The sequence below is a fragment of the Nilaparvata lugens genome, chromosome 1 (assembly GCF_014356525.2).
Source record: "Nilaparvata lugens isolate BPH chromosome 1, ASM1435652v1, whole genome shotgun sequence".
Classification (NCBI taxonomy): Eukaryota; Metazoa; Arthropoda; class Insecta; order Hemiptera; family Delphacidae; genus Nilaparvata; species Nilaparvata lugens.
The window spans coordinates 45,265,933-45,279,145 of NC_052504.1; the positions used below are offsets into that span (position 1 = coordinate 45,265,933).

The 13,213-nt window shown below is 34.5% G+C and overlaps 2 protein-coding genes across 2 annotated transcripts in view; both read left to right on the forward strand.

Annotated features, from left to right (window-relative positions):
- LOC111058960 (zygotic DNA replication licensing factor mcm3) overlaps nucleotides 1-9,897 on the forward strand; it is a 43,011-nt gene extending 33,114 nt beyond the window's left edge. The window contains exons 13-16 of the mRNA XM_039434979.1: nucleotides 345-485; nucleotides 2,529-2,678; nucleotides 6,327-6,487; nucleotides 8,685-9,897. Of these exons, the coding sequence (XP_039290913.1) occupies nucleotides 345-485; nucleotides 2,529-2,678; nucleotides 6,327-6,487; nucleotides 8,685-8,892 (660 nt within the window). The 3' untranslated portion in view covers nucleotides 8,893-9,897. The remainder of the gene's footprint in view (nucleotides 1-344; nucleotides 486-2,528; nucleotides 2,679-6,326; nucleotides 6,488-8,684) is intronic.
- A 2,488-nt stretch (nucleotides 9,898-12,385) lies between these two features.
- LOC120351398 overlaps nucleotides 12,386-13,213 on the forward strand; it is a 407,212-nt gene continuing 406,384 nt past the window's right edge. The window contains exon 1 of the mRNA XM_039428565.1: nucleotides 12,386-12,543. The gene's annotated coding sequence lies outside the window, so the exon portion shown is untranslated. The remainder of the gene's footprint in view (nucleotides 12,544-13,213) is intronic.

Sequence of the window (13,213 nt, forward strand, 5' to 3'; positions counted from 1 at the left end):
AGTACTGACAGCATTCCTTTTAAATATCACAATGTTATAAAATGTGGAAGTCACACAATTCATAACCTAACTACATTTTTGGAAATTGGACTGTCGTATAAATTAGAATTGGAACTGTTTTGGGCTTGAGCCTGTGGTACTTTTCTGGAACTTGTATTATGATTAAATAAAGGTAAAATGAATTAAATGCTGCCCATTCAACCAATGCTGATACTTAGGGTGAATCTCACTTTAGAATAATCTGTACAATTCAAAAAGATGTATATGAAACCTGAAAATGCTGATAGTTATAAATAGATTAATGCTTGTGCTCTCTTTTTAATTCTGTTAATTATTTTGAACAGACTCAGCCAGTGACAGTGCGTACCCTTGAAACGCTGATTCGGTTGTCGACTGCTCACGCCAAGGCTCGCTTGTCGAGAACGGTTGAGAAGGAGGATGCCGATGTTGCCATTCAACTCATTCAGTTCGCCTACTTCAAAAGGGTAAGACACGTCGTTTCCTTTGTAAAATTGCAATTTAACTTACTTCCATTTGATTGCGCATCTCTAACTTTTGATTGTATGAACTCTACCTTTTTTTCTTCAGAACCAAGTTCCAAATAATATGTTCTAATTTGTCATATTAGATTGGGTTACTTCAGCCATATATATACTAGACTTACTCCTCCTGACGGCTCTCTGCCAAGGAGAAAACGCTGACAATAAAGATGTATTAACCTTTACTTGATTATTTTCAAAAATGTAATGAATTTCGTTCAATGAAAGCCTTTATTCATTTATTTTACTAGACTTACCCTCTTCAGCGCTGCTTGCTTTGTAAACTCTGTCCTAAAACTTTGCAAATTTACCAAAGACTTGATATTGTCAATGAATGTATCACATAAAATCCAACAAACATAAAACTGTTTTTCCAATAACTGGTTTACATCATTTTGATGATGTACTTATTGTATGAATCAATAAAGAATATTTAATATGATTATATTGTATTAAATGTTGAGAGCAGCATTAATCAAGTCTGAGAACCAGAGTTGATTTTTTTGTTAGATTCAGTGATCAACCTTTTGTGAGATTCACTTTATATAAAGTCAGCACCTGATTAACATTGGTTTGCTATCCTTGTTTGTCATTAGACAGAGCAATTAGCTGTATCCTTTTCTACCTCCGCTTCGTTGCCAAATCGTTCATAGGCTACAAAAGAATGAATAAATTACCAGAATATTTAATCTCAATTTTGAAAATGTATTATATTATGAAAATGTTTTACTTGGTGAATATAATATATTTGAGACATAGTTTATCATTTATTCCTCTTTATTCATTTATTCAATCATTAACAAGAATTAACAATATATTGATAAATATTAGATCAGATATATCGGGACAACTTGAATCACAGCTATGTACTATAGAAGGCGGTGGAAATAGTAAAGTGCCAGCATTGGGCTCCTAACATTTCCACTAACTTTGTAACGTGAATCTATCTCACGATAGAGCTAGAAACGCAGTTGAATCGTTCCACCTCCACCTTTTATTTTGACTGTCATTTTTGAACAAATTGAAATAATATATAGACGATAATTATAATTAAACCAGCACTTGAAGAATGAAACTGTAATCATTTGTTTATAAGGATGCTTTAGTTGTCATTATTTCTGAAAAAGTCTGTAAACGGGGTGTGGCTATTACATAACGGGACTGATGATGTAGTGGAACGTGTGCGCATGCGTCAACCAACATTGACCAACAGCTATTTAGTTTGAGACTTCCTCTTCAGAATGCAGTAAGTCTCGTTCCTGTAAATAATTTGGTTGAGTTCATTCACGTTAGTTTCACCTTCATTTACGTTAGTGTTGTTATTTTGTTTTGCCGGAAAAACGGTTAGCATAAAAATTTAAAGCAATGATGATTTTTTTCGATCTTCATGGATTATTGTGTACCTTCACTGGGTTCCTGAAGGTCAAACAATTAATCAACATTACTACCTTGAGATACTTGATAAACTACGTGAAGGAGTAAGAAAAAACGACCCGAGATGTGGAAGGACAAATCATGGGTTTTGCACCAAGACAATGTGCCAGCTCATTCCGCATTATCAGATAAGCGGCTCCTGACTAAGTACAGCATCCCGGTGTTAGAACATCCACCTTACTCATCAGACCTAGCACCATGTGTGTTTTATCTTTTCCCTAAGGTGAAATCTACATTGAAATGTACGAGATTTGAATCTGTAGAAGTTGTTCAAGAGAAAGCGGCAAGAGTCCTGAAAGAGTTCACTGAAGATTACTCTCAGCACTGTTCCCAACAATGTAAAATTAGCATGGAGCGTTGCAGGGATAGGGAAGGGGTGTGTATTGAAGGTGATAATAAGTAATTATGTATAAAATAAAAATATTTTTTTTTACAATATCAGTCCCGTTATTCTATAGCCACACCTCGTATATAATGTGGACCACTAAAACATTTCTACTCAAGTTTTATAGTATAGGCGAAAATAATTGAATGATTTATTATTTCTATTTGCAGGTGTTGGAGAAAGAGAAACGCAAGAGGAGGAGAGCAGATGACAGTGATGAGGAGGAGGATGGTAATGAAGAAGAAATGCAAGAGGATGAAGATGAAGAAGCTGAAGAGTCGAGCCAGCGTGCCAAACGCTCCAGAACCTCTAGATCACAGGTACAACATTGTTCAACTTAATTCTCTGTGTCCAGTTACGAGTAGACTGGAGAAACATTCACCAATCATTATACTTGATACTGTATTAAAAAATTAAGAATTTAAATAAACAGCTACTGGATAGATTTTACATCTTTGACGCATTATCACTGTGAAACTGATTAACTTGAAATTTTGCATAAAGATTCTGGAATTAACGAGCATGGCTATAGGCCAATTTTTATTGTCATTAAAAATTAATTGTAATTAAATAATTTGAAAAAATCCAATTTGTGTTTCAAAGTTTACGTAACAATGAAAGCCCAAACATTTAGATTCTTCACCGAGTGAACTCTTGACGTGGATTGTAGTGTACCCGAGTCTGAATGCGAAGGTCCCGTGTTCTTAGACGTACAGATTCCATATCTTTTGCTACGAATTTTCAACTTGATTATTAACTTTTTTCAATTTTATTTTAAACCTTTTCAAGATTATTCCTGTAATTTTGACAAAATAATAAATAATTAATTATATTTTCGTATATTTTTCAATGAATTTCTCCGTTGTAAATTTGATAGGATAACTTTCAATATTCAGTATGGAATACTATAAAACTATAATTAAATATTCAATCTTCAGCATGGAATACTATAATAATAATAATAATATAATAATAATAATAATAAAAGCCTTTATTGGTTCCCAACACTATACAATAATACAAAATAATATGTAGAAAGAATGAACATCTTTGCTAAACTGAAAATATTAAATAACATTACTGAATTCGCTAGCTTTTTTTCACATAGTCCAAACTCCATTATTAGTATACAAGATTAAATAAAAAGAAAATGCAAAAATGTCTAACTCTCCCAGGTTCCTCCATCTATCTCTATCTTTTGCATACACTGCCCACCTATCCCCAGTCACTTTCACAATGTCGTCTTCCCATCTGAATCGCTGTCATCCAATTTTCCTTCTCCTCCAGCTGGGCTTCCACAAAGTTAGACTCTTCGTCCACCTGCCATCCTCCAATCTAGCGACGTGACCTGCCCACTTCAGAGTCTTGATAGTCTTCAGTACATCGTCCAATTTTGTTATCGCCTTAATGGATGTATTCCTAACTCTATCTAGCCTCCTTAAGTTCAGTATACTTCTTTCCATCGCCGTTTGAGTTCTTGCTATTTTCTGTAGTACTGCTTTCTTTAACGCCCAGGTCTGGGAGCCGTAAATAAGCGCGGGAAAAACACAAGTCTTTAATATCTGTGTCCTCTTAACAGTACTAATCTCCTTATTTTTGAGAATACTTTTCAATGACCAATATTTCCTCCATGCAATTGCACACCTACGTTTCACTTCTTTGTCGGTTCTGTCAGTGAAAGCAATCAGTTGTCCTAGATAAATAATCTCTCTTGACCAATTCAATGAACAGCCATCAAGTGTTATGTCTACTGTTTCCCTATTAGTCATGAGATGTGTTTTCCCTGGATTTATAATGAGCCCCGCTTTCTCACTTTCAGCAGCCAAGCTGGTTATCATGATTTTTAGTTCCAATGGAGATTTGGCGATGAGAACAATGTCATCCGCAAAACGTAAATGATTTAGATATTGTCCTTGGATATTCAAACCATACCTATCCCACTTGAGACCACTAAAAATGTTTTGTAGAGCGGCATTGAAGAGAGACGGCGAGAGTGGGTCACCCTGTTTCACACCTTTCTGCACGCTGAAGATCTCTCCTGGTGAATCTGATATTACTCGTGCTGTACTATTGTTATATACGTCCTTTATTATATTTAAGAAGGTTGCTGGAATCATTTCAAGCGACGTGAAGAGGAATGCATGTTTCAAACTATCAAATGCCTTTTTATAATCAATAAAGGCCAAGTAGACACCTATATTGAATTCCTCACATTTTTCTATGAGTTGACTAACTGCTTGAAGATGGTCAATCGTTGAGAATCCACTTCGAAATCCCGCCTGCTCGATTGGTTGACGCTCATTCATAATTGATTGTAGGCGATATTGTAGCATTTTCATGAAGAGTTTCCCGAAACAAGATGAAATGCTTATTGGTCGATAGTTGTTGATGTCGTATTGATCTCCTTTCTTGAACAGTAGAATTATGTCTGATGTTTTCCACTGCTGAGGTACCGAATGTTCACTGAAGATTCTATCAAACAGACTGATTATTGTTTCTGAAGAGATCGAGTACAGTACTTTCAGCATCTCGTTTGTTATCCTATCGCCTCCTGCCATGGTATTGCTTTTCAAAGTACTTACAACTGTCTTCAGGTCACTTTCTTCAATTGTTGGTACTTCTTCCTGCAAATTAATCTGCTCCAATACAACAGCGCTCTCAGATGTGTCCCGATATAGCTCTCTGAAGAATTCAGTAGCATTTTCAGAAATACCTTTCCTATTCCTTACAATCCTGCCACGTCTATCTTTGACTCCAACTTTCCATTCTTTACCGTCAAACAATTGTTTTCTCAATTTCTTTGTTGATCCACTGGTGTCCAATACATTTTTTATAATTCTGTCTTCAAATGTCCTAATATCCTTTCTAATATGGTATCTTGCTAATTTGCAAAGCGTATTAAACTCAATTCGTTCATGGAAACTTTTGTTCTTTTTCTTCTTCATTTCTTCTCTTTTAACAATCAATTCTTTAGTTTCATTGGTTATTTTCCTTATCTTTGTACTTATTATAGGTTCAAAAGCATTTTTTATGCTTACGATTTTTGAAACTTGGATGTTCAGGAATGGTATCACAATTTATACTTGAACTACGATAACACACTTTATAAATTCGTTTTTCAACTTAACATACTTAATTTGTCAAAAACTTACGGAGCAATCCATTCACTCAACTAACCGTGTAGCGCAGTGCTACCAACTCTCGGAATACTATAAAACTATAATTAAATATACAGGGTGTTTGAAAAAGAACTCCCTAGTTTTAGGTATAAATTTAATGTACAAATAAATGAAAAACTACATCAACAAGTACATACAATGAAAGAGAGAACCTTCAAGTTTTGTTCAACATCAGTACACTTCAAAATGGGATCCATTTGTTGCTCTGCACACGTCGAGACGATAAAATATTATAGTTCTCGCCATGTATCCACCAACATATCAGGTCTAACTGTCCCAACCGCCGTGACTATTCTTTCCCGTAAATGGTTTATGTCTCGGATTTTTTCACTATACACAACATTTTTAACGTTTCCCCAAAAGAAAACATCCAGAGGAGTTTAGTCGGTTTTCGTGGTGGCCAAGCAATTGGGCCACCTCTCCCTATCCACCTTCCCGGAAAGCGAGTGTCTAGAAGTGTCAACTGTTTCCTGGCGCCGTCTCAAGGTTAAGCAGGTCTGTCAACTGCAGGGGGGCAAAACTTGGACAGTTGCTGAATCAAACACCACAAACTAGAATAGTGTATATTACTTTTTACAGATTCTATGACATATCAAAACTAGGGAGTTCTTTTTCAAACACTCTTTATTTGCGTTTTTGACATACCAAGCGGGTTATTCCTGCTCGTTTTTAGTAAATAAGTAGTTATGTGAGTGAATTATTGATAATAAGTGAAAAAATACATTGTGTAACGAGCACATTGTAGCTGACCCATCTATATCATGATAATAATAATTCATTTTTGCGCAGGAGGCTGAAGCATCGACCGCCGAGCAAGGAGACGAAGTATTTGAAATAGACTCGGGTTCAGCGGCTGCTGATACTCCAGGATTGGTGCGGGTTAGAGCCTCAGAGGAGGCTGAGGAACCGTTCAAGGTCCTCGCCCAACCCACTGACATCTCTACAGAAAGGTATAGTTAGAATGTCCAAATAATACGTATAAAGTATTCTGAAAATATCGTATCTTTAATGTATGTTACTCTTATTGTTAATTTGTATATAAACTTACTTTTACAATACTTCAGCTGAAACTTGAAGAGCAATACTGTTACGTCTTACATATCTATGAAGGATGTGTGTTGAAGTATTCGTAAATCAGCCTCCACATTCTCAGTGTAAAATTAGATATTGTAATACCACCTCTTCGTTTTGTTGTAAGTTGTCAGCCGCGAAAATAGTTGCTCTCCTGCTTGAAACTAAAACATAAGCTGGAAGATGCATGCATTTGACAGCGGAATTAGCATTCTACACGCACTGAACTCAGGGCATATTTCAATATGCTGTGAACTGTACCTACAAAACCTTGCTCCTCACCAGCCCAAAACTGCATGGGTGCTGAATTCAGGTTGGGTCGAAAGTGTATCACCATTTATTTTTCCATTTTATAATCCCCTCTTCATACAAGCAACCTTAAACCAGGTTCACACCTGTCATGCAGCGTTCCGATCCTACTCATGTCCGATATTTCTGTTGGGTGGAGGGGTGGTGTTAGGACATATTATATGACGGATATACAGAGTGGGTGAAAAGTCCGGAAACGGCTTAATACCTCATACACCAAGGTGTAGGGTGTGATTGGGGATCCTACTCAAATTGAAAATACTACTTTACTATGACTTCAAAAATCTGGTCCGCCATCTTGGATCCGCCATATTGAATGCAACTTTATTTTTTTAAAAAAGGAAGGTGGTCATGCGATACATGATTCCGATACGAAATTTCAAGAAAAAATGAATGGTGAAAACCGCACATCGATATCTGAAACCGTTCAGAAAATATTCTCATTATTAATCAATACCACTTATGTATTTCATTTATGATATGCATGATATTGATTAATAATGTGAATATTTTCTGAACGGTTTCAGATATCGATGTGCGGTTTCCACCATTCATTTTTGGCAAGTTGCATTCAATATGGCGGATCAAAGATGGCGGATCAGATTTTTGAAGTCATAGTATAGTAGTATTTTCAATTTGAGTAGGATCCCCAATCACACCCACCGTCAAATAACCTCTGTGTATGAGATATTAAGCCGTTCTCGGACTTTTCACCCACTCTGTATGTTGCATCTGGCATGCACCACTCTAGTACGTTGACACCCTTGATCGGATCGGATTGGAATATAGTGAGGTCCACGTTATAATGGCAGTGAAGAAAGATAGAAGGTAGTGAATAAGTAATTTCAATGGAAATAATTTTGAAATAATCTTTCAATATTATTCATACGAGTAGGTCTAACCTATACGTGTGGGCTAACTGAAGTATGGATGAAGTCTAGGATGGTTAGTTATCAACTTTATAATGTCATTTCATGTATTTTAATTTGTGTTTCTCATACGGTAATGTCTAAAAATTATTTCATTGTTTCAAAAATATATTTTAAATCAATTATAAAACTTGTGTACTCAAGTATTTTGATAGAATGATGAAAAAAATGGCGGCTGAGAATCGTTTGTTTACTTTTGTACAGTTACTGTCAAAAGTAAAAATAAAATATTCTGGCAAACAGACAACATTGCAAAGCGAGAGAGAGATAGCGCTATCTGTTTTGTTGTATGATAGAAAAGGACATCAACAGTATTGTCAATCGTACACTGCCATTATAATGTGGACCTCACTAAAGGTCCGTTTTCTCTCTCATGAAAACTGTTGCGCTCGGAACTGTTGCGCTCCGAAAACTCTCGTATCGTATACTGGCCACTAACGGTAGAACATGCATGCTACACAGTCGATATACATTGTTGCGTCATTACAGCTGTGATCACAGCGGAAGATCTCGAGCAAAATTTTTTAGGTTAGGTTTTTGTATCACCGAATTTTTGTTGTTTATTTTTCATTGCTGCTGTATTTGAGGTTAAATTATTTTTCTATTATAATTTGTAATTTTTCATTGGTTTATTTATTGTTATTGGTTGCTTATGTTGGTTGCTATGTTGGAAGCCTCTTACTGATAACAAAACATGCATGTTCATCATGCATGTCCTACCGTTAGTGGCCAGCCTTAGAGAGTAATATTTTAGGGTATTCCCTAGATGTACAAATAACTATAGATGACTTGTTGTCTTAATGGATGAGAAAATCATTATTATTTGTTTGTTTTCCAGATACAACTCGTTCAAGTCGAGCATCTGCAACTTATTTAGATCGGAGCGGTCGGAGACTCTGCGCTACCAGCGAGCCATGACTCTGATGAATGAGCAGCAGCAACACCAGCAGCGTCCCTTCACTGAGGGAGAAGCGGCTGCAGCCGTCCAGCAGATGAGCGACGCCAACCAAGTCATGTACGCCGACGGCATGCTCTTCCTCATCTAATCCTCATTTTATAATTTGCTATTAATGCTAAACATCGACAATATTCAATCATTTGTCATTGTACCTTTAAAAAATCGACAATATTAATTTGATCTTTTGTCATTGTAAATTGAAAATAAGCGACAATATTTGATCATTTGTCACTGTAACCTGATAATAATCGGCAATATTCAATCATTTTTCATTGTAACTTGATTATATTTCTACTCCCTGATGAATAATAAAAATGAAGACTATGTAATAATTTCCAACAACTAAAGTTATCTATTTTATTCGTATACATATGAGTGATGTACAAACAGTACAAACAACATGGTGTAATGTGTGACTGTTTATTTACTCTTCCTCATCTAATTGCTTTCTTATCCTCACTTTATCATGGTTATCATTTTGATTAATGCTAATAATCGACAATATTCAATCATTTGTCAGTGTAACTTGATTATATTTTTACTCCCTGATGAATAATATGAACACTATACAATAATTTCCAACAAGTAAAGATATCTATTTCATCCGTATATGAGTAATGTACAACAGTAAAAACAACATGTTGTAATGTGTAGCTGTAGACTTACAGATTATTGTTCTCTTCTTAGAATGCTACAAATAAGTATTTTACTATGTACCACAAGTAAATATTATTTCTAGATAAAGAATGAATTTCATTGTTCTCATATATTTATACTGTTCAGATGAGTGACGCAAACCAAGTCATGTATGCGGATGGCCTTCTATTCCACATTAATTCTATTCAAATCCTCACTTAATGATGGCTATGCTTTGTTATGAATGCTAAAAATAGATAAACTTACTGTACTTTACAGATCAGTGACGTCAATCTACTCATGTACACCAGTGCTCTTATATAATTCAATACTTGATCTTATTGTCATTTATTTTTACCTCCTGATGGTTGTTCTCTATTATGAATGCTAAAGATAGACGCTATGTGTTATAATTTCTAACAGTGAAATTTTATTAAATTTTTACTACAGTAAGAAAGTCTTATTTCATTTGTAAATAGCTATTACTATCACTATTAATTCACTGCAACCTCATCTAATTCTATATTTTACTTGAGTTTATTTTTTATTGATTGAAATAAATTCAATGATATTTTATTACGAATTCTAAAAAATAGATTCTAACATGTAATCCATGGCAATATATGAAGTTTGCTTCAAACTCATCTGATGTTCTTCAACTCTTATATATATAGTACTTGAACAAATTATTAAATAGAATATAAATTTGAAATCAGTAACTACCATCACTACTTCTATTGCATTCCCACCGCCTCTAAATCTTGATGTCATGAGACTAGATGGAATGCAGCAAAACTACTATAAGTTTGCTCCTTCATTGGAGCCGACTTCTTCCGTTCGTTTTACTTTTCTCTGTAGAATTGATATAAATAGGGAATAGGGTGGAAGAAGTCGTTTCAATATAGGTGCTTATGATAACATGATATTGTGTGCTTATCTTACATGGTAAGTAGCCAAAATCACGCATCAATAATAGAAACGGAAATAGCATTGTAGTAGACGGTAAGTAAGCTTCATTACATGCTAGGTAAACTAAGTCATGGTGCATCTTGGTGACGACTTTTAAATATCTAATAATTTTCCCGAAGTTTCTATGCGGTGAGTTGAATAATATTGATACTATGCGACTAATATGGAAATGGCTGATAGAGAAGCTGTGACTGTGGGTTTCCAAGATTTGTAAAATATTGGATATGTAATCAATAAAACTTTTGTATTGTTTTATCTTGTTCACCGGTACTATACTTTTCTAGCTCTAGTTGTGGTGAGAGGAGGAAAAGTAGTGGCATACAGGGGCGCCATTTAGGGGGGCCTATGCCCCCCCTAAGGATCAGATAAATATTGAAAATACGGGTCTACACAAATCCGTAGAATCTCATTCTGATTTGATACTTTTCAAACAGTATTAGTATAATTCCTTCTACAGTATCAACAATGTAGCAAAATTGCCTTGAAAGTATGGCTACGGGTACGGAGTAATAAAGAATATATTTTTCTCTGCGGTATAGTTGAAGCTTGAATATAGAATGGGTACAATATTATTGATCAGGGCACAATAAGTGATTTATTGCAAAAATTTCAACGTGAGAATTAACAAGTTGCAAGATGTCACAGTGAAAGCGAAAGAAAGGGCACAGACAATCAAAAATGTACTATGTAAAGAGTTGGTGAGAGTTATGGGAACAGCTTAATGTTTCTTCAGCTTTTTAACTGAAAGTTATCCTCCAATTAGAATATGATTCCAATGAAACTGTTGAAATTGTCATTGTAAAAGAAAAATTTATCTTTTTCCATTATTTTAAGAAATCTGTTTGAGTGTAGTCCTACTTAAGGGCCTCTCTGTAGACCTATATTTCTATTAAATATTTCATGATTTAATAACTTATAATGTATATGTTTGTATTGATACTTCAACCACATTTGTATAAAACTGGAAAAAATGGAGCATATAATAACATCTTCGAATGTAACATTTATGGGGAAAAACCCAGGACCCTCTATCCTTTGGAGGTATTCCTTCCCCCCTTATACCTCTTGGTTTTTGCCCCCCCCCCCTAGCAGTTTAGTGAAATGGCGCCACTGGGCATATAAGGAAGCTTACTTACCGCACGGTATGTTCTTGACGTTCCTATACATTGATGTGTGTGTGATTTTGACCATAATGTAAGAGTACAGTACTCCTATTTGGAACCGTCTTCTTTGGTTCTGTTATTTTATAGGAAAAAATAGTAGGTATGGTACTGTAGGTCTAAAGTTCCTATCTAACTGAAATATACCGTGTACGGTATATGATTTAGATTTAGATGCTCATTATAGAATTTCATGTTGAAATGTCAAATGTGTGTTTCAATGTCAATGTATGTCTCTGTGTGTCTAGCAAATAAAAATTTGACTTTATAGTGCTGTAGATTATACTTCTCTTGTTGAAAATAAAATTTTAAGGTTGTATCTTGTTTCATCGACAAAACAGAGCAAAACATTACAGCAGTAACTATCTTGCATCGTGTAAACTGCTGCTACTGCCTAGGCCTATATATACGGTAACTGCATTACCATACGGTACATGATAAGTTTCAGATATCCAGGCTATAGGGATCTTATTTTAGATTTAAGATTTTATAATATTTATTTTGTAAAAGATAGGACAAAAGGGTGACTTTTTCTTTGTTCCATGTAGATGTCTCGTTTAATGCCACATTGCAGATTGTAAATTTTCCCGCATTTTTCTATACCTACATCCAAAAGGCCTTGACTTTGAATTGATTCTATCTTGAATAAATTTATTATCTTTTGAGACTTTGTACTTCTGGTTATATTATAAACATGAATATATTTTTATAATAGAAGGAAAATTCATCAAATTATTGACAATATTTGAAAATCATGTGCCTTTTAGATCAAATTGGTTTTGACTAAAGTGAGCTGTGGCCTTGCATGTGTTTGTTTTTGTTTGTTTGCGTGGGTGTGCTTGTGTTGATAGTTTTAAACTTTTGAATAACATTTGTGCGGGAAAGTGAAGTTTTTGTGATGAAGTGTCATGTTTAATCGTAAATAATTACTTTGTGTTTGATCAACAACGTCTAGATACTTTTGCAATTGACAGGTGAGCTATTAATAAAATGACTTGTTAATATCTTTCTATACATAATAACGCATTCTTCAAGTTCCTACAATCTGTTGTACCAATTAGATTTACCTTCTTATTGAATGTTTTAATTACTTCTATCTAAAAAAATCATTCTTTAACATAATTTATAATCTTTCATCTAATTTTGTCAAAAAGTTTCTATTGATTGAATTGCTGATCTGTAAATTTGAAAAGTCAAGCAATTGAGGTTATGTCTGTTTGGACGCTCAAATTTACAAACTATCTCAAAGTTACAAACTTAAAGGGTATAACTTGTTTTTATAAAATATGAAGGTAACTAGTTATGAAAATACTAGAATAATATTTCTACTATAGAGACTAGAAAATCGCTTTTAGCTTTTAGTGACAAGGCAACATGTTGATATAAATAAGTGTAGGTAAATGAAAAAGGTATACTGACGATCGAACATTATTCTATTCAATTAAATATTTAGAACTTTTGAGTAGCTTCTACAGGTATTTGAAAGTTTGCAAAATTTTAATTTAGTCACGTTATCTTTGATGATACGGTATCCTTGATTTTGCGTTATCAAAACTAATTCAGTAAACTACAAACTGGATCCGGGTCCGTACCAAACTTGAATGATTTTTGGAAACAATTAATAAACATTATATAATTATTTGC